Raw genomic sequence first — 23,125 nt, forward strand, 5'->3', positions numbered from 1 at the left:
TGAATTGATTCATGCCAGTGAATCGTCTCCAAACTGGAGCGTGTGCTCTTCTGCTGGAGGGGCAGTGCCCTACCCTGATAGCTGGGAGCAAGGGGGAGCCTGCGTCTGCCTCTCTGCCAGCCAACATCCCTTCTGCGGGTGCTGCGTGCCTGAGCTCAGACGGTGCATGTAAGGGGTCCCTCCTGCCCCCCAGGAAAGAAGGGGAGTGTCATATTTCAACCCCCCCTCCCCCCCACCGCCCGGCCCCCCCAGCTCCCGCTTGGGTGGGGGGGAAGGAAAGCGGGTGGAACCCTGAGGGGACTGGGATGTGCCAGGGCGCGGCACAGAGGCAAGACGTGTCCTTGGGGAGAGGCTGCTCCGCCCGCGAGCCCCTGGGAACGCGCCGGGACAGTGACTCACCCGGGACCTTGCCGTCCCGCCCGGCGCGGCTGCCACCTGTATCCCGCCCAAGGCAAGCGCCCGCGCTCTGCTGCCATTGGACACAGCTGCCTACCGAAGCCTGCTAGGCACAAAAGGCGTTGCTAAGTGGATGCTTATTTTGTTTCCCTCCTTTTCTTTTTCCCTCCCCCCCCACCCTTGCTGATGAGAGCCTTGGTTCACTTGCAACGTCTCAATTGCACCGGTTCTCTGTCTGCTCTTCCTCTCCCCTTTCCTTTTTTTTCCCCCTTTCCGGGGATGGTGACTTGGTAGCTTTTTAGTGCCATCCAGAAAACCCTTCCCAGGCAAGCAATGGCTTAGAGGAGAGGGAAGGAGGCTGGAGAAGAAGGAGGAGAAGATGAGTTTCCACAAGGAAGATGGTGTGGGGAGCCTGTGTCACAAGGCGCTGCAGATCATCTCCGAGCTGTGCCTGGGGGGCCAGGTGGAGCGGGAGAAATGTTCAGGCATCTTCTTCCCCTTGGAGACCACCAAGCAAGGTATAGGCAGCACAGGTACAGTGGACTCTCTGCTGAGCTCTCCTCTCCTGCTCGTCTCTAGTCTTCTGCTGCTTCCCCCCCCAACTTCTTTCCACCACTCTCTTTTTTCCCCTTGTCCCCCTCACTCTGCTCCTTGCCTCCACTTCGCTTCCTTAGCGCAAAGAGGGGGGAACACGCGTGTGGGACGGTTATCTACTAATAGCAGCGGCAGCAGGTTGTGTGGGCGTTTGGAAAGTTGAACTTTTTCTTTGCTTTGCCTATGGAGTGGGGGGTGGGGGAGAGAGAGAATCCACGTTAAAATAACAATAACCATAAGCAGTTTTTCTTCGAGTACTCAGGACCGCACTCAGCACAAGCATAGCAAACGCTGGTGCCCAAGAGCCTCATTTGCTATGTATGGTGATGGTTATAGAGCAGAGCCCCGGGAAGGTTCCGATGCTGTGTGGAGGGGCTGCTGCAGTAGCGATGCTGCAGGGCGTGAGGACAATCACCACAAAGGAAAGAAAAATGCTTGGGTGGGGGGGTCAGGACCTTGGATCGGTGATCAGGGAGTGGAGGAAAGAGAGAGAGACACTCATCCCCCAAAGTGAAAGCCCAACAGTTGGTTGGATTTGTGCAACAGGAAATATCCCGCCTTGTATCCCGTTTCCTTCCCTCTCTTTCTAGTGCTAGTTCCCCCTTTCTATTCCCCCCCCCATACACACACACACTTGAACTTACATTGTTCTGCAACGAAATTTTTCTTTCTTAATGCTGGAGAACTATTTTCTCCTGTTGCACCCATGTAGGGAGGGGGAAGAGGCTGCTGGTTTAGTGTTATAAACAATGGTTAGTAATGTGTGTTCCGGGGAAAGGAAGTGTTATTGTACATATATGATTTACCCCGCGTCTCCCCTTCTCTGTTCTCCCCAGTGGCCCTTATTTTTCCTTGCACAGGGTTTCAATCAGGCAGCCACCAAATCAACAGATTGTACGAATCGGAAGCGCTTCAAACGAAGGCTTGCTCTGCATAACATTGCTCAAGATTTGGCCGGGGGGGGGGCGGGGGGATATGGAGAGGAACTCTATTCCCAGAGCAGAGACACGGTGTTTAGATGCTTTTTAATGTGTATACCCGATTTCTGTTGAAGTTTTAAGTATGAAAAAGGCATATCGTGTTAGAGTTATGGGAGAAAAATATCCTGGGGGACCCCAAACCAATCCATCGATATACCTTTGTGTGCACTTTCTGAATGACCCGCTGTTGCAGCGATCTCTTGATGATGATGCAAAGTATTGCTGCCATAAAACCTGGCAACACCAAGGCGTTTTATGAATGAACGGAACAGTTATTTTAATAAGATAGTCTCCATTTGTCCCATAGGATGAGTCCCCGTTTCAGGGAGAGCTTGTTGTTAAGGATGTGTATTTTACCTTAGCTAGGTTTGCTGAGAATGTACAAATGGAAACCTGTAGATTCAGTGGAGTTCTTTGGGGTCAGATCTGTTCTAGGACCCATCAGGGAAGACGTGAAGAAAATTAGGGACTGATTTAAATCCTCGGAAGCAAGATAATCTATCAAAGGTGAAATTGTCTCGTTTTGCCTAGTTAACGCAGCTCAAGTGGTACCATGTTTGATCACTTACTGTTTGTACCTAGGCACATCCAGGTTAGGGAATGAGTTTCGGATTCATTTCTGGATTGTCTCGGGGTTTCTGGCTCAGTTCAGCTATTTGACCTTACTTTGTCATAGTACATGATTCCGTTGCCTTTTCTATAGTAGTGTTTTTAAAGGGAGCCTTAAAAAAATTAGCTCATTTTTGGTGCTTTATTCTTGTGCGCTCGCAGGCGAGACCTGAACAACAGAGAAAAATAATAAACATATAGTTTAAAAATCTTTATGAAAATCGATAGCAGTAGTATAAATGTACCACCCGTGTTTGTTTTTTCTTTTAATGCCCTAAGTCTTTAGTGCATATTCAGCAGTAGGGTGGAGTTTTATAGCACTCAACAATCCCACCTCAGAACAGAGCAACTCCTCACTTAAAAAGAGAGAGGAATGAGGATCTAATTTATTTCCAACTCCTGTTGACAAAAACAAAACAACCATAACAACAACCACCCTTCCAGTTCTTTCTCATAGGCTAAGGCACCGTGTGCCAAGTTTTATTCTAAGGTGCATTTACACAGCTTGAATATAGGGATCCATAATGAAATCTCCCTGACCAAGTTAACGCTAGCTGGCGCCTCTGGATCATTTTATGTGGTTATTTACCTGAGGCAAGAACAAAGGAAATGATTCTGCTGCTACTGGAGTTGTGGCAAAAGTCTCAAAGTTTTCAGTAGGAACAGAATCCAGCAGGAAGTTTATCTGCATCGATTGGGGGGTCGTTGTGTGTATTTCAGTGTGTCTATGTGCGCGAGGAATACATACAATATATTACACGCTATAAATGGGTGGACAGATTAATAGATTGGGTATGCAGAAGTGTTCCTGGTGGATGTGATTGGTTATTTTTCATTTGGTTGAACTACACAGTATTCCCACTAGCATTTTTAATTAAATATAGTACATTTTAGCATATTTGTTATAATCAAGCATATGTTAATTATCTTGATCCAGATTGAATCATATCAAATGGAGATGTAGTTGGTGTTCAGCTTCAAAATCTTCCAGTAGGGTTGCTTTACTTATAGTAAAAGAGCACCTTGTGCATTGTATATTCATTTTTGAGGGTCATTATTAATTTTATTATAACAAACATAAATGTAATACAAAGGAATAAGATATGAAAGATACAAAGGTGCTCTCCAAGGTACTGATAAGGCAAATTATTATGTTTTTACGTTTAAATTCAGCACCTGTTTAGATATTAGATTGCATACCTTAATTTTTAGCATTTCTTCAAAACCAACAATCTTATCAGTATTTTAAATTCATAATGCTTAACCAACTTGCAACTGCCAAAAGGCCTGGGATTTTAAATTTTGTATTCTGCGGCAATAACAATTTGTCATGAAGTAAAAGTGGCTGAGGTGAGAATATAAAATTGCTTGTTCATAAGATTCCTAGAAACACATCTTACATAAAAATAATGCTAGAGGATGTTTTTTCTAAAATATAAGGATATTAGATTATTTGATGAATGCTTGCTAAAATTTTAACTTATCTTCAGCAAATACATTGTCTTGAGTGTATCTACATCATTTTAATAAGCTATAGAATCTTAGGGCATCTTCACATGAAAAACAATAAAGAGTGTTTTAAAATAAAGACATTCTTTTCTGTTGTATGACATTTTCTTCATTTCTCATAAATATGTGGATGTGTGTTTTAAAATTCACTAAAATTTTTAAACTGTTCCTTACATTAGATGAGACCACTAATGCACTGATAAAAGATGTGATCCAGCATTTCTTCTTCAGACAAAACTTCCACTAAACTCACTGGGTGCTGAACTGCAAACCCCTAACTCTCAGTGGTGAACAGTTACTCCATAAGTAGTGCTATTAAAGTCATCGGGATTACTTGTGTGAGAAGCTGCTCATTACTGTAAGGGGTTCACAATCTGCCCATGACCACAGAAGAGTTTAATTTGAAGAAAGGCAGCAGGATCAGGCCAAAAGTTAGATAGTCATACCTAAGTTCTGCCACTCTTGTCATATAGTACCATATTCAGAGAGTAGTACTTCTAAATAGTCCCACTGATATCAGTGGGACTACTTGCCAAATAAGGTACTACTCAACATGAGTAAGGGTGGCAGAATCTAGTCCAAAATTATTAGAGTGTCACATAGGATGCTTAAGAGATCATATTAGTTGGCTCATATTGGTAAAATCACATCAATGAACCACCCCAAATATGGAGTAGTAGGCAGTTTACGCCAAAGAGAGATGAATGAAAAAGTTATTTCCTCCTCCTACACGTTTTTTTTATCTCTCCATTGAAGAATGGGAAGTTTTTTCTGTAGCCATGTATACTTCTACATGAATATCAGTGATCATTAAGATTACTATCAATTGTACTATAACTTAATTTGTGTTTGAAAGTAACCATGTCTCTACAGACAGAGTAGTTAATTCCTTAGCAGTGCAAGACATCATTTGGTGATACAAGACATTGCTTACACTATCTGAGCTTTTGCCTTTATTTTGTTTAATACAGTGAGTGCCATTTATGAATGACCATACAAACTAAAACCTATATTAAATGTCTGTATTCTGTATTCTATTATACTTGAAAATCAATGGTCAGTGGTGGTCTCTCTTCAATTCTTGCATGTGACCATGCAATTTTATTGAGATAATATTTTCTCTCAAAGCTAGAACGTGAATGCAAATTTCAATTAATGACTGACTCTTGAAGAAGCATTTGCATTTATTTGCAAACACTTCTTCCTCTTCAAACCATTGCCATCAGATGACACTCATCAACTGCATTTACACTCAGATTAAATTAAAAACAATCACACTAATTAAACCCCTGTTAGCAAACATAATTTAATATTTACTGACACCAGGAAAGTAATGCAAACACACATTTGTTTTTAAAATAATAACAATGTTAACATATTTAAATATATAAATACTTGAACACAGAATATTTAAACAGCAGTATGTACATCTGTGCACATGAGTATTATGTGCTGAAGGACTGAGCCCAGGGACCCTCCACCCTTTCCAGGTCCCAGGGCTCAGGGGTCCAGCCCAAACCCGAATGTCTATGCAGCAATTTTTTAGCCCCAGAGCCTGAACCCCACGAGCCTGAATCCGCTGACCCAGGCCACCCATTTTTTTTTTTTATCCCTGTGTAGACATACCCTAGAGGACTCTCAAACTATTTAATAGGACATTACCCAGTTCCTATAGACTACACTGTATAAAGACACACTGTTAAGTAGAGTCTGAAACAGTGAAAAAGGGAAGTCTTGTGGGTGCTTGGGTTGAAGGGCAGTCTGAAAATACCAGTGATCAAATGGATATGTAACTTGTCTGCTGCTCAGGATGAAATATATTTGATGACTGGATTGTTATTCTCTCAAGAGATAATGAATCACACATTCATATATATCCCAGTGTGTCACCAAAAATATGTGCAACCATCAGGTCCATTAGCAGTGAGCAATAACGTAAAAGTACTTATTGAGCAAATTCAGATGCCAACAGAGTGGGTTAACAGTATGGCCACTGGAATAAAAAACAAGCAAATTTGAACAGAGTCAAAAGATTTGAGTAAGGCCATCAAATGTGGGTGTTAGTGTATTAGAACAGCCAAGGAGGTCTTGTCTAGATTTCTAAATGTAAGAGTGTTTTCAGTTTTGGATGTGAGCAAAGTATTTTGGCAAGTCTAGTTTACTAGAGAAACTACAGAACACCTTCAGCTTCCTGAGATATACTAAAGTATAATGTTTCCAATCTGTGGGGGTCTGGATGGAGTGGAATTGTTGATGATTTGCTAATTTGGGGGAGAAATAGTTAACACAATGATCAACAATACAATTGTGTAATGTTCCACAGTTTTCCAAAGGAAAAAAATCTTAAATTAAACAGCAAACATGCTAGATTTAGTCTAAATGAGGTTAGTTGTATAGGACTCATGCTCAATTACAATGGAGTTTGATTGTATCCAGGCAGTTGTACAAATGGAAAATCCTACTAAGGTGATCTAATTTGTCATAATTAAGTGCTACACTCAGAGTGCTGGCTGTGGATAGTACTGAATGGCACTTGGGTGATTAGCAAAAGAGAAATTTGGGCACTTAAATAAAAGTTCTAGAAACACTGTAATTGAGATTAACAAAGACCCCTGGGTCTCAGTGGAAACTCACATGGGTTGAGCACTGTCCTTCTATAAGATAGCCACGCAGTGAGATATGTTTCGAAAGCACTGAAATATAACCAAACTGCATTCAGAATGAAAAGGAAATGCAGGCAGTGTGTTTGGTAATGGATGATTTTATGAGCTGAAATCAACTGAAGTCAATATGGACCATAAATTGTTGGATGCTCTATTACAGAAATTATTGTGCAAAGCATTGCCTAGAATCCAGAAAATGATCATGAAATTTCTAGAGTACTTGTTTAATGTGAAATACTGGCTGATAATCAGCTTTTCGTAGTGGATGTATTTTCAAGGGTACCTATAAACAGTGAAAGCCAGAAGCTAGAGGAAGAAGAATTTGAAGTAAATACTACTCAGGCACTCTGCATTTCCAAAAATAAATGTGACAAAGTCAAATGAGAAATACAAAATGGCCCAATGATACAACAGCTTGAAGGAGTCATTTTAATTGGAAAACCAACAGAAAAATGACAGGTACTTTCAATCTTAAACTCTTATTAGCTCGTGGAGATGAAATCATGGCAAATGATTGGATGCTGTACAAAAAATACTCCAGGTGAAATCCTGGCCCTATCCTGAAGTCAATAGGAGATTTGTGATTGACTTCAATCTGGACATGTTTTCACCCATAGTTTTAATACAGCACAATATGAGGACAGGAATACTAAATGCAATTCACAGCACTTATAAGATATTGTGAAGCATAAGAACAAAACTTGAGATGTCCTATTCTAGATACTATTGAAGATGGTATGAATGGCTGAATGCAGCTGGGCGGAGAGGACTGTCAGGGAACTGGTTACAGGTCCCTGATTTCCTGATCCATCTTCAACCCAGAGCAGGTTATAGCAGCCATCTCAGGATACAAACACCCATGACTTTTTCCATAACAGAATTAATGTACATCCATCTGCATCCAAAAATTAAATTAGGCTCTTAATTTGTCCCTATCTTTAAGTCTTAGTTAGGGACAAATAGCACATTATTGACATATAGGGAATGCAATCCATTCCTGTTGACAGATTCAGCCTTAAGTACTAAACTTCCTTGATGGGCATGCAAAGAGACTCCTGTCTGAAGAAATGTCTCTTGATATTTTCTCTTATCAAATCAAACTTTCTGTGAAAAAAGACATTATAGGCGACATTTCCAGTCTGATACATAGGATTTGGAAAGCTCAGGTTTAGTACTATTCCACAGCTGGGCTTGAATGAATTCTGGCTTAATATGACAGCAGGGTAATTTTAATAATTGCTTAGTTGAGTGACCATCAGAACTGAGGAAATGAGCTAATACTATCTGTACTTTCTGTTATCTTCTATGATATTTAGATTTATAGCAATAATTTCAGTATTTGGGGAATGAATTTGCTGCTCAACTTCCTAGGAAATGCAAAACTGCATTGTTATTAATTAAAATATTTTATGGTACCATTACAGCATCTGAAGCCATTGAATATACTTCAAATACTCCTAAAATTACCTCTCATATAATTTTTTTTCTTTCTATTGAAGGTCTAGAAGTCTGATTTGATTCTTTTGGGTTAACATGATTGGATATATTTCCTGTAAAGTTATTAGAATTAGATAAAATCTGAAATAGATGAGAAAAACATTTAAAATATTTACAATTTAAAGCTGTTAAAACTAAAGAGGCTAGTACTAAGTTGTGAGGGGAGCCTTGATTTAAAAAGTGTTTTCCTTCACAGAAAAGTTGAAGTATTAGAAAAGTATTGCCTCTGGCTAAGACCAATAACTCACAGTTGGATTTTATCAAGAGCCTCAAAGGAAAGGATTTGTACAATTCTGTGACTGCTTTTTATTTGTGATTCCATCCACCTATTCAAATAACTAAACTTTCTCATGTTCCTAATAAGGGAACTCAGAAAAGTAGTTACTGGGGAATTCTCATTGAATGTGGGTGTTTCTAGAGAGATTCTGCTGGGTTTAGGCTTGACAGTATTCAACATTTTTATCAATGATTTGGAAATAAATATAACGGCTGATAAAATTGGGGGATGGCACAGACTAGTGGAATGGTAAATAGCGATGAGGACAGGACAGTCAGACAGAGCCACCTGGTTCTCCTGGTAATCTGGACATGTTCAAACAAAATGTGTTTTAGTACAGCCAAATGCAAGATCATACATCAAGGAGGAAAGGATACGGACCATAGAATTATAGTAATGTAATACTGGAAGGGACCTCAATAGGTCATCTAGTCCAATCTCTTGCACTGAGGCAGGACTAACTATTATCTAGACCAGTGGTTCTCAAACTTTTTGTACAGGCAACCTCTTTCTCACCACAAGCCTTTGAGTGTACCCCCCACTGCTTACAAATTAAAACACATTTTCATATTAACCCTATTTTAAATGCTACATTTATAACGCTACTGTTTAAAATGAATTTACATTTTCACATTGCTTTTAAATTAAGACCAAAACACATTTTATCAAATTAATGTTATAAACAGAATATATATTTTTTAATAATTACTGTTTAAGACAGGAGGGGTGTTGCAAAGAAACTTTGTCAATATCACTTTTTGCAACAAACTTGTTAGCTAGCTGGGAAGCTGGGAAAAGTGATATTAACAAACATGCAAATACCACATTTCACAGCAGACTCCCATGCCTCCCTTACTACTGTGTAACATTTGACCTTTGCAGTGGGAGAGGAGGTTATGGAGGGGAGGCTAATGCAAATTTTGGGGTAGGTTCATCAAAGTCTGGGATGGGGAACCATCTCCCACCCCTCTCTACATAAAACTCAATCTGTTTAGTTTATCAAAAAGATTGAGAAACGACTTGATTACAGTGTATAACTACTTTCATGGATAGAAAATGATGGGCCTCTTTACTCTAGTGGAGAAAGGCATAACAAGAACCTATGGCTGGAAGCTGAAGCCAGACAAATTCAAATTAGTTACTGAAACTGATTGGCCTGTGAAATACCAGAGATCAGACTAGACAGAGGATCTAATGGTCCCTTCTGGCCTTACAATGAATGATTCTCATTGAAATTTCAGAGTAGCAGCCATGTTAGTCTGCAAAAACAACGAGGTGTCCTTGTGGCACATTAGAGACTAACAAATTTATTTGGGCGTAAGCTTTCGTGGGCTAAAACCCACTTCATGAGATGCATGGAGTGAAAAATACAGTAGGCAGGTATATATATTACAGCACATGAAAAGATGGGAGTTACCTTACCAAGTTAGAAGCAGCAAAGAATCCTGTGGCACCTTATAGACTAACAGACGTTTTGCAGCATGAGCTTTCGTGGGTGAATACCCACTTCTTCGGATGCATCCCACTTCTTCTTGCATCCGAAGAAGTGGGTATTCACCCACGAAAGCTCATGCTGCAAAACGTCTGTTAGTCTATAAGGTGCCACAGGATTCTTTGCTGCTTCTACAGAACCAGACTAACACGGCTACCCCTCTGATACTTACCAAGTTAGGGGGTCAGTGCTAACGAGGCCAATTCAGACAGGGTGGATGTAGCCTATCCCCAACGGTTGACAAGAAAGGGTGAATATCAACAGAGGGAAAATTACTTTTTGTAGTGCTAATGAGGGTGGATGTGGCCCATTCCCAACAGTTGACAAGAAGGTGTGAGTATCAACAGAGGGAAAATTACTTTTTGTAGTGACCTAGCCACTCCCAGTCTTTATTCAGGCCTAATTTGATGGTGTCCAGTTTGCAAATTAATTCCAGTTCTACAGTTTCTCACTGAAGTCTGTTTTTAAAGGTTTTTTTGTTGAAGAATGGCCACTTTTAAGTCCGTTATTGAGTGTCTAGGGAGACTGAAGTGCTCTCCTACTGGTTTTTGAATGTTACAATTCTTGATGTCTGATTTGTGTCCATTTATTCTTTAGCGTTCACCTGCATGTCTACCAGTGTGATATATGCCATCATGTGCCAGAAATGCCCCTCTGCCATGTACATTGGCCAAACTGTACAGTTCCTATGCAAAAGAATGTTCTGCTTTTTTATTTTTAAGAACCCTTTTAATCTTGATTTGGCTCAGTTTAAACCCCAAGGTTTTTCTGGGCCTTTCCAATTTTCTCAAGGCTCTAAACCTTTCTTTTTTTCTTTTATTACTGTTATCTCTTTTCATGGTATATGGACATTGAGCTCAATATTTATTATTGAAAGATATGTATCTGGAAATCATAATTATAATCTTTAAAAAAACAAACTTCTCAAATTTCAATTGTACTTCTAATCCCACTAAGGAAAGAATGAGCTACGTACCATTTCATAGAACCACTGTGTAGTTCAAGGATTTTTTTCTTTCTGTGATTTTTTAGCAAACTTGTATTTAAAGTGCTCAATGTGCTTCTCAGCTGGTTCATTTTAGCTGCATGGAGCCTGAAGCTTTGGATGCAAAGTATTAGCTGTAGATCTGTCAACCCTTGTTGTAACAAGCGGTAGCAGCAATTGCTTAAGGGACAAGAATTCTCCACAAGATTTAATTGAGGCCGATTGAATAATTTTAAAACATGTGAAAGGCCCTTTTCAAAAGAAAAGGGGTTTGAGAATTTTTAAGTCTATATTTTATAATATAACATGGTACTGAAAAAAATCTAACTGAAGTGTGTCTCATATAATAATGCTCCTAATCAGGACTCCTACTGGCACTACGAAAGGTCAGCCTTCCCCTGAAATCTGAATCTGTTCACAAAGTTGAGAGAGATGAAATCTGTTTTCTTTGCTTTGGTAATGTCATTGGACATGTTCACCCATGGTGGCAGGCCAAATCAAATGCAGGATAGCAGGGGTAGCTAAAGTGCAGCACATGGTCTACAATTTGGTCTGTGGTGAGTCTCATTTTCAGTACAGAGGGATAGCCCATGGAGACTCCAGGTACCACCACACTAAATGCCATCTTGATCTGAGCAGCTTTTGGATGTTAGCCTGTGCTGGTCATATCTCCATATTTGTTAAAAAAAAGAGAGCAGCTGAATCCTGTTTCCTAACGTGACCAAAGTTTGGAAGATGCTGAACAACTGTATATATCTGCCAGGGTTCAGATGATGATCTATATTAATGTGTACTCATAGAAGATAACTTCTGTGATTTAATTTTTTGAGTCAGATACATTCTTGGTTTTACTCCACTGAAGTTCTTGCCAGGGCCTAACCCAAAGCCCACTAAAATCAATGGAAAGACAGGCTACGCTTCCTCTCAATGATTAGCACTTGACTCCTCATGCACACCCATTCATTTTAGTGTGAGTAAGACTGGCTGAAACTGGCCATTGGTTGAGCAACAAAGCAATAATTAATAGAATTTTAGTTAAATTGTTATTAGTGGATAAAACTTGAAAAATGTATATTTTTTAGATATCTGCAAGAGTGAAAATGTTCATCTGTCATATCCTGAAAGCTCTACACAAGAGAAATATCTAAAATCTTCTGCTTCCTTAGTTGTGTCATGTTTCTTTTTCTCTGTACTTGACTGTCTTGATGATCTTTGTTTTTGATTGTTTGCAGACATCTCAGTCAGTCTGCTAGCAGTAGTCGTCAGCTTCTGTGGGCTTGCCTTGCTGGTAGTCTCGCTATTTGTCTTTTGGAAGTTGTGTTGGCCATGCTGGAGAAGCAAACCTCTTATTTCTAATACCAGTAATATCCCTCAAAGCACCTGTAGTGCTCCTGCTGAGGTTTTCGAAACCAACGAGAAAAAGGAAATTAAAGAAAATGGGAAACCTTCAGTGAAGGTACTTGAGGCTGCAATGAAAATTAGCCACACTTCACCTGATATTCCAGCCGAAGTCCAGAATGCATTGAAAGAACATCTAATTAAACATGCACGCATGCAGAGACAGATCACTGAGCCTGCATCCTCATCAAGGTAAGGAAAACTCAATTTTATGGCAATTTATAGAGTAAAGATAAGAGCCAGAGCATTTCGTTGTGAATTAAGGCCTCAAAATTGGAGCATTCTCAGTCCAGTGCTTACAAGTTTTCGGTAAAGCAGTCATATTAAGCCAAAGCATCAACATTTCTGCAAAGTTTTCAGTAAACAGCCATAATGAACAGTCTCTCAAAAATGAATATTTAAATTAAATTATTTCATTGTTTATAAATGCAAAGATCAAGTCTATGTCTGTCACTATTGTACTTAAATATGTATTTGTACTTGTGACACATTTCCATACAAACTTTTATTTAAGGAAGGATCTTTTACGGCAATTTGCCAGAGCCAGGCAAGCATATAGGACATCTCCAGCTTTCAGGTACAATCGGTATGCATATTTTTACAGCTCCATCAACTGAAATTTGACTCAGAAAATAAATTACAAACATGTGGTTGATGCACATTTCTTTAAGATGTGGATTGACGTTTTAAAAGGATTAAAAATTCCACACTCAACAAAATATACCTCTTTGTGGAATATTCCTAATACATTACACCTATAATACAGGGATTTTTTTTAATAAATCTGAAGCAGCTCCGAAAGCCCTGGTACAATATAGAGAATACCAACTGTTTGTCCATCTCAGGTACTGGATTATGTCAATATGCGGTGAACTAAAGATATACTGTGACATGTAGCAGTACTCGTAGTATCAAAGAAATTTTTGTGACTTAAGTATTTAATGCACAGGAGACATTTAAACAGTGAAATACAACATCACTCACTACATCTGAAATAATTTAGTAATGCTTTTTAGACACAGGGAAAATGAAAGCGGGGAAGAGAGATGCTGTGAATCATGACATAAATGAAACTAATAAATGCTAAATATAAAGTATTTCATTTTTGCTCAATAAATGATTTGTACTATGTACACTTGAAACTGAAGCAAAAACACATGAACAGTTCAGGCAAATGTTGAAGATGACATCTTGAGACAGAATCTGTCCCCCACAGTCAGGGGCGGCTCCAGGCCCCAGCACGCCAAGCGCGTGCTTGGGGCGGCATGCCGCGGGGGGCGCTCTGCCGGTTGCCGGGAGGGCGGCAGGCAGGCCGCCTTTGGCGGCTTGCCTGCAGAGGGTCTGCTGGTCCCATGGCTCTGGTGGACCTCCCGCAGGCGTGCCTGCGGAGGGTCCGCTGGTACCGCGGTTTCGGTGGAGCCGTGGGACCAGTGGACCCTCCGCAGGCACGGCTGCGGGAGGTCCACCAAAGCCGTGGGACCAGCGGACCCTCCACAGGCACGCCTGTGGGATGTCCACCGAAGCCGTGGGACCAGCAGACCCTCCACAGGCACGCCTGCGGGAGGTCCACCGGAGCCGCAGGACCGGCGACCGGCAGAGCGCCCCCTGTGGCATCCCGCCGTGCTTGGGGCGGCGAAATGTCTAGAGCTGCCCCTGCCCACAGTGGCCTCTTTATGCCCAGTATATATGTACATAAACAACCTTATATTGATCTCCTGTGCACAGGGATTTGCTGGGGGAGTATTGTGAATGGGATGGTGAGTGGCTGGAGTGCTTTGTTCTACTACTGTTCCGGGCTGTGAAGCAGCGATGTAAGGCTGTCATAAATCGAAACATTCCTTAGGGAAGGTCTCACTCACACCAGGAACTGCACAATCGTCTTAAACATCCTTGAATTAGGAAGGTGCACAGATGGCTTAAAGCCGTCTTTTTCTCCCAATTTGTCTGGGCTCCAAGTCCAGTGCTCCACTTCCTAAGTGACGGAGCACAGAATCTGACTTGTTACATGAAACATTTTAAAAATGCTGGAGAGACATCCATGAAATCATAACTGTCATTCTGGCCAGAGAGCGACCAAAGTTGGTATCATTTAACATGATGAGAATATTACATAGAATAGTTTGATATTAAGTGGAAGGTTCTTGTCCATGCCATCACTTCTCATGCCCCAAAATCTCCATCAGGTAGTGTAAACCTCCAAGAAACATCAGTCAATGAATAGATAGAAGAAATATCTAGCTGCAAAACAAACCCAAGTACTATGTGTAGTATCATATAGGAAAGGAAACAGCTCCCAGGATCCTCATCCAAAGCCCATTGAAGTCCATGGAAGTATTCCTGTAGATTTCTAATGGGCATTGGATCAGACCCTAAAACCGTAAAAAGTCTTGGAGCTGGGGACAATCTTAAGGAGTATAAGCAGTGATTTCTCCTCTTCTCACTGGTATCAGCTGGTAGTGTTTCCAGGGGGTCTTTCTCTCTTGCTCATTCCAGATTATCAAGGGGAAAACTTCACTCAGATCGGCCTTTCATCTCTCCTGGCTTTGGAGCTGCCATTTGACAGTGGGATCTTTGGAGACATAGCCCTTTTAGGGTTCCCCTCAAAGCTGAGTGTCTAACATACAAAATACTTTCTTGTGTATTTTTAGAATCAGATCCCCCATAAAAGCTTCACAGTAGCCTTCCACATGGTCCATTCTGTATTTACAAATACCTTTTTCCCATACCTACACTTGTTTCATATAGCTGTTTGCCTACTGCTCCTTGAACCTCTCACATTCAGTAATGTAATTATCATGATCCAAAACTTTATCTATCAGGAGAGCAGACACAAAGGTCAATTCTCTGGATTGCTCAGTCCCTTTTGTGTCACTCTGAGAATCTGGCTACAGCTTCCTTGTTGGAATACCTGTAGTGGTAGGAGAGTCCCTAGCAGACATAGAAGTGGTGTAGCTGGCTTCTACACCACTCTCAGCAGAAGCACTATTCAGCAAGGGCATGTCACAACAGCAAATGACCAGAATGCATTGCACTCAGACCATTTGCCAACTGAGCATAGCCAATCAGTAAAGTTTGCCAGGTGGCTAAAGTTAGAGTAGCTCCTAGGTTTCTCTAACCTGTACTGGAGCAGAGAATTAGGGAGTGTAACCAACCCTTAATATCCCCCATTACCTATGCTGAACTTAGATTTAGAGCAGAGGATCTGGACAAGAGTCTATCATGCAAATAAGATACATTTTTGGTCTTCTCGCATTAGTTAATTATTAATAAAAACAAACTGCATGATATTAACTAATTATAACTATAATCATATAATAAATTATTCAAAACCTAACAATGTATCTGATCACAATTTCTGGATAGTATTTTTAACACAGAGATATGTTCAGGAAAATGATGTTTCTCAGCTTAACTGGAACATTTTATATCATTGTCATAGTTTGTAATATTATGAAGAAGGTTGGCTTATTTAAAAAAGTCACTCTTCAGTGTCTTGATCCCAATTAAGCAGTAAACTATAACAGGATGAACATTTCTGCACCACTGTTGCACCTCTTGGATATGTTTTGGCTTTGTACCTTCATCCACTTGAGAACTACACTCACTAGCGGCCCAGGAAAAATTTACATTTTCAGAAAGGAAAAAACAACTTTTTAAAAATCATTTTGAACTATTTATCATAACATAGCCATCCATTCTGGAGTTCTTAGTGGGACGTAAGTTACAAACACCCTTACCTACATTTGTTTTCTAACAAATTTCATCTAACTTCATCTTTTAAAAAAGTTCTTGAATTGTTTGGTCTCTTTCTTCCCCAGGATGCCAGAAGTCCTTTCAGAAGCAGCTTGTGGCCCTCTGGCCATTTGCAACTTTAGTTTAACTACTGAAAAATCTAAACTGGGCTTATTAAACAGCCCTTGATTTAATTCCCTATAACAGCAGGTGAGAATTGAAACTATCCAGAAGTACAATCCATAGCATCTCTAAAAGAAAAGTTGGTCTCATGGTGGAAAATATTAAGTTCCTCTTTCCTCCTTTGTGACACTCCCAAATCAATCCCACTTCAGCCCAACTTCTTTCTTTCCTCTTCTTTTCTTCCTCCAGCTCATCGGCTGAGATGAACTAAACAGGAGTTAAATTTAAAGTAGCTTTTGCAGTAGAGATTATTTACTTTTTAAGAAATTAATCAAACTAGAGAAAGGAAGGGGGCAGCTGAAATCTGCAGGAGGCAGCTACTGCCTAGTGGGGTGAATGTAAGACTATGAGGAGACTCAGATTCCATTTTTAACTCTGCCACTAACTCACTGTGTGACCTCGAGAAAGTCACTAAGGCCAAATCTGCAAAGGTAGCTTCTAACTTTGGATCCCTCCATTTTTGGGTGCCGAAGTTGACATGCGTACAAAGAGATATTCAGAGGTGTTGAGCTCAGAACTCCCACTATAGTCAACATAGAGATAGCAAAAATAGAAGCGTTCCAGAGGCAGAAACGAAAATCTTTAGTAGCATGGAGAGACTTTGCTCTGAGGAGATATTGAAAAGCCTGGGACAGTTCAGTTTAGAGAGGAGAGGAATAAGAGGGGAGATAATAGAAGTACACAAAATAATTCATGGTAAATTGGGTGCATCTATTTACCCTTGCTTATAATACAAAACCAAGGGAATTTTCAACAAAACTGAAAGGCGACAAATTAAAAGCTGATCAAATGGGGAAAAAATGCAGGGCAAAATTGACCTATGGAACTAATTACCACAGTAGGATTCAGACTACGACTCTAGGATTGAAAAAAGGACTAGACATTTATTTAGATAATTAGAACATCTTAGTTACATTGGATATGATTAAAAATAAGAGAAGGAAACCCTTATGCTTAATGGCTGGAGCAACCACTACCAGACTAACTTACTGCCTTACAAGTTCATTTCAAGTCCCCATATCCTTGTATCATACAGAAGGAGAAATAAGAGTGTCCAAACTGTCTGCTCTATACTAGTCATTATTTTATAATTAGTTTATAACGTGAATGTGCTTTCTCTGTGCAAGTTAATAATCCTATATTGGGTTAAGTAAACTCTAAGGCCAAAGGCCAAATTATTACTCTTTATTATTTGTACTACAGTAATGCCTAGAGGCCCCAACTGAAAATGAAGCCCCATTATACAAAGAGGCCCTGAAAAGCTTACAATCTAACTGGACAAGATAGATAAAGTTTGGGAGAAAAGAAGTATTATCAAAACCCACCCCAACCCCCATTTTACAGATGAGGAACTGAGTCACCATGATCCTAAAGCAGGGGCGGGCAAACATTTTGGCCTGAGGGCTGCATCGGGTTTCCAAAATTGTATGGAAGGCCGGTTAGTGGAGGCTGTGCCTCCCCAAACAGCCAGGCGTGGCCTGGCCCCCACCCCCTATCTGACCCCTCCCCCTGCTTCCCCCCCATAGCCCCCCCGGGGCTTCTGTCCCACCCAACCCCCCGTTCCCTGTCCCCTGACAGCCCCTGAAACCCCCATCCCTGACTGCCCCTCACTGCCCCATCCAACCCCTCTCATTTCTGACTGTCCCCCCCAGGACCCTTGCCCTATCCAACCACCCCTTCTCCCTGACCGCCCCCAGAACCCCTTCCCCTGACTGCCCTCCGCCACCCCATCCAACCCCCTTTTTCCTTCCTGACTTCCCCCTGGGGACCCCTGCCCCCATTCAACCCCCCTGTTCCTCACCCTCTGACTGCCCCGACCCCTATCCAGACCCCCGCCCTCTGACTACCACCCCGAACGCCCCTGCCCTCTATCCAATACACACACACACCCCGCTCCTTGCCCCCTTACTACGCTGCCTGGAGCACCGGTGGCTGGCAGCGCAACAGCTGCACCACCAGAGCACCAGGACAGGCAGCCGCGACGCCCAGCTGGAGCCAGCCACACCACCACACAGCACAGAGCACTGGGTCAGGCTGTGGATCTGCAGCTGCGCTGTCCGGCAAGAGCTCGCAGCCCCGCTGCCCAGAGCATTGCACAGGCGGCGGAGCGAGCTGGGCTGCGGGGGAGGGGGAACAGTAGGGAAGGGGCCAGGGGTGAGCTTCCCGGGGCAGGAGCTCAGGGGCTGGGCAGGAGGGGGGTCTCGCGCGGCCGTAGTTTGCCCACCTCTGTCTTAAAGCAAAGTACTTAAGCACATCCTTAGGTCCATCCATACTCAGCAAAGTACTTAAGCATGTGCTTATGTTCCATTCTAGGGATTAACTTAAGCCCGTTTAAAGTTAAGCATGTACTTATATGTTTGGCTAGACAGCCGACTAAGTGATTTGCCCAAGGTCACACAGGGAGTCTGTGAAAGAGCTAATAATTGAACTCATATATTCTGACGTCCAGTCCAGTGCCTTAATCATAGTGTCATCCGTCTGTTCTTATTTCGTTGGGTGTGGTTCTTACTGAGTTAACAGAAAGCACTGTCATGTTAATCATTGTTATATAATTACTATTATTATTATTACTGGAAAATATCTAGGGAGTAAATATTTATGACACAAAGTTTTTCTCATCTGATTTGAGGATATCATGCTTGTTTGGGGGATGTGGAGGCCAATTTTAAGCACTTTCAAATCTACTGATGAAAAATCTTATATAAGAGCTAGGTATTATTATTGATGATGGTGCTTTTAGGGGCAGTAGTGAATCAGAGTGCATGGACCTGCACTCTCTTGTCACTGAAAGCCCTAGTAGAGGTGTGAGTCTGTAACTATATGGCATCTCCACAATGTGATTGGCTGAGATCCTTGCACTTCAGTACAACAGTCATTAATCCCTTTGTTATTGCAGAAAAAAGGAACATAACTATGTTGCCATGACAACAGTGAAGCACCTTAATAATTAAAAGAGTAATTAGCTGTCTTGTTGAAAAGTTGTGACTCAGAACATTCACTGGGTACTGTGTAATTAGGGCATTGGCTTAGTAGAGTAAAAGTGCTACTGAGCCTTGGTTCCCATAGAGAGCAATCTTACAGCTGTATAGTTTTATCAAGTGACACTTAAAACAGTGACTAGTTTCATTGGAGGATATTACGGCGTGTGTGTGTGTGTGTAAATGTTTTTAATTTTGAAAGGACTCTTGCAATGTAGAAATTACATTTGTTTGAAAAATGTTACCTATTATTTTTACAAATACTACCTCAGATTATTATAAATGCAAGAGATCAAAGAAACTTTTTTGTATGTTTCCATTTTGCTTACTTTGTTCCTCTGACAGCAGTTTGTTTCACAGTTTCTACTGCATAGTCAGATTCTCCTGTTTATGTAGATTTTTTCATACAACATGGAGGAGAAAAACTTTTTTTTAAAAATCCCTCCAAATTTGCAGGCAGAGTCGAGGACATTTGTGGCACCTTAACTTATTTTTAACTTATTTTTTTAATTTGATTAGAGTTCAGTTTGAGAGTTTCTTTCTGATGCAGAAATGTGTGTGATCAGAAGTGTGTTTTATGCATATAACTTTTGGGTTTGAAACACTTAGATTTCTTATAACCAGTTCAAATCCAAATTATGGCTGTGTTGAGAGGACTGTTCCCTGCACTCAACACCCCTAAGGCATCCAGAATGGAAAATGTTCTTGTTCATTATTTAATGGCTGCAGATTGCCCCGTTGGTGCAGCACTCAGAGGATCCATAACAGTTTTGTTCATTGTGCACCTCTCCCATGCAGCATAAATAAGAATATTTTCCATGAAATTACTCACAATCATTTTCAAAAGGAGAATTTGTTTTCCTGGTTTAAAGAAATAAACATACAGCTATGACTCCTCTTGGTTTCAGCATGCTGAACTGTGGGGGAACTGAGCAGTAATGCACATTTATATCTGGCATTAATAAGTAATAGATTGTGCAAAAGTGAGGAAATTCTGACAATTAAATTGGTTTTTAATGGCAACTAAGTATAAGTGTAGTCATAGGAGCAATCTGAGTTTGTCACAGCACAGCTTACAAGGGTGGTAATATATCAGGGAAATTTTATAGTGGCAGAAAAATGGAAGGGACATTTAGGTTACACAAAGTCTTCACCAGATTAAATATAGTAAGTATATTAGCCTACGTTTCATACTACTGTAAAACACATAATAGGCCAGATCCTACTCTTTTTGAAGGCAATGGCAAAATTCCCACTGTTATTGTAGACAGCATAAGGCCTTAAGTATCATGAATGTACTATACTGCAATCCAAATTAGGAGGAATTAAAAATAATTTCTTTTGGTATCATTAAGCGAATTCATCTTCTGACACACTGTAGAGTGAATAGGAAAGCAGGAAAAAATGGAACATAAAAATGTCTAATAAAGCTTTAAACTATAGAAGAGCTAGAATTCAATGTTAAATGTTAAAACACCAATCGGAACCCAGCTATAACCTCAATCCTGAAAAGATGTAGGCATGTGTATAAATCTTTACAGGATTAGGGCCTCTACTGGTTAAATGCTATACTTTTACCTGCAGCCCTAGTACCTTATGGTCTTTTCAGATCTCGCAAGTTGAGAAGTGTTGAGCCTGTTAAATACTTAGATGGAAAACCTCCAAGGAATGCCCAAGAGTTACAGGAAGTGTTGATGATGAGTGGTAGGCGGTACTTTTCCCTGTGTAACAACACTGTACTAATACGCCAGCATGGTGCTAGGGATCAGTGTTAGAGTTCCTATTTTATGAGATATAAAACTGAAGTCCTGACCAATTCTGATTTTTTAAAAAAATCACATGGCACTTACCATAAAAATGAAGGTATAAATTTACAGTGATGTTTTAGCCTTACTGAAGTTTGGGGAGTCATATAATTTCTACTGCAGTTTCAGGTACACATTTTTCAAAACAAGGTATGTGTTGTATTGCTAGGAAATTGGGTGTCTTTTGGGATAAGAAATTCCATTTTCATGTAAAATTATGTTGTATGGTGTTAATGTTAATTCTTAGTTCAAGACTGGATTTGCACAGCAATTTCTTTGTTTTTAAACCTAAGCTTTTATTTGTTTAGAATTTTTGTTCATATTTTTATTTGGGAAAACCCATACGTTTTCATGGAGATAATCCCAGCTAATTTTTTGTGTGTGCAGGCATAATTCTTTCAGGAGGCACTTGCCAAGGCAGATGCAAGTGTCCAGTGTTGATTTTAACATGGGGACAGATCCGATTTTACAACGGGGTGAAACAACAACCAGCATTGGGCGAATAAAACCAGAACTCTATAAACAGAAGTCTGTTGATTCGGAAGATAAGCAAGAAGATGTGAAAATCTGTGGGAAACTTAACTTTACTCTCCGGTATGATTATGAAAATGAACTCCTTGTTGTTACCATTGTCAAAGCCTTAGATCTACCCGCTAAAGACTTCACAGGAACCTCAGATCCGTACGTTAAGATTTACCTTCTCCCAGACAGGAAAAAGAAGTTTCAGACACGGGTTCACAGAAAGACTTTAAATCCTGTCTTTGATGAAACCTTTCAGTTTCCTGTAGCCTATGATCAGCTCAGCAACAGGAAATTGCATTTCAGTGTATATGATTTTGACAGATTTTCTAGACATGACATGATTGGGGAAGTTATTCTTGATAACTTTTTTGAAGTCTCTGATCTCTCCAGGGAAGCCACTGTGTGGAAAGACATCCACTGTGCCACCACAGTAAGTAATGTGTCCCAAAAGTGTTCAAATTGATGACATTTTCATTTCTCCTTTGTAGTTTACGGAAAGCATATACTGCCTATCTGCACAGATTGAAAAAAAAAGTTGCCAGTGTTTTCCTTTGAGCTTGGAAAATAAGATAATTGGGAAGCCATGAAATGTAATTTAAAAAACTCTTCTGGGAACATAGAGTTACCCTCATGACACACTATACAAATGAAAATTAGATTGATTAATTAAATCAAATACCCCTAAGTGTCACTGTTTAACAGGAACAGTTAATATTTTCCTGTTAGCAAAACATATGTACATTTCCACATTGTCCTTCAAAATGTCATGTACTAATATGCCATGAAAGCACCTTAGTATTATTAACTGCCTTTCACATATTGCAATGTAAATGAAAAAAGAGATGGAGGTTAAGATGATCCAGTGTCTAAAATGATTTTCTAACAGCTGTCCCATGCACAGGGTATCCTACATGAAATATCTACATATTCTTTGTTGCTAATGTCTACTATAGACACTCAATGTTGATGGAGAACAGAAGGACATATGGGGAGCATTTGGAAACAGAGAGAATTGGTTTGCTGTTTCAAGTGAGAACTGTAGCCTATAAAATTCACCTGTGAACAGAAGCAAATAGGTGACATGCTGCAACTACTAACAAACACTATCTCCCAACTTTATCTTTACCAGTCAGAAGGCCAAACTCATCTTTTCCACTTGGAATCAGATAGATGGTTTCAGAAAACAAATCAGTTTTCTCTACAATACTACACTGTTCATAAGGAAACTTCCTGTTGTCTTGTACTGGGGGTATCTACGTCGCTCTGATCCATATGCCTTCCTTATCCATGCTTTTTCAGTAGGAGGTGGGCTGTTGCCAGCACTGCACCCAAGATTTACTGGGTTTAGGAGAGGAAACACAAGCAGGGCTTCTCCCTCACAGGTGGGAGCTCTACGCCATCCTCTTTGTTTTCCCCCTTTCTCCCAGAGGACTCACCCTCTTACCTTGTCTCTGTCCCCCATTTATTATTTTCCTCATTCCCCCTTCACATTGGTGGCCTTGGCT

General features: G+C 40.6%; 1 protein-coding gene across 1 annotated transcript in view; it reads left to right on the plus strand.

Annotated features, from left to right (window-relative positions):
• Nucleotides 1-775: 775 nt before the first annotated feature.
• Nucleotides 776-23,125, plus strand: part of SYT10 (synaptotagmin 10) — a 52,441-nt gene continuing 30,091 nt past the window's right edge. Inside the window, exons 1-3 of the mRNA XM_044990389.1 lie at nucleotides 776-929; nucleotides 12,235-12,592; nucleotides 21,486-22,050. Of these exons, the coding sequence (XP_044846324.1) occupies nucleotides 776-929; nucleotides 12,235-12,592; nucleotides 21,486-22,050 (1,077 nt within the window). The remainder of the gene's footprint in view (nucleotides 930-12,234; nucleotides 12,593-21,485; nucleotides 22,051-23,125) is intronic.

Source organism: Mauremys mutica, chromosome 1 (genome assembly GCF_020497125.1).
Source record: "Mauremys mutica isolate MM-2020 ecotype Southern chromosome 1, ASM2049712v1, whole genome shotgun sequence".
NCBI classification, from domain to species: Eukaryota; Metazoa; Chordata; order Testudines; family Geoemydidae; genus Mauremys; species Mauremys mutica.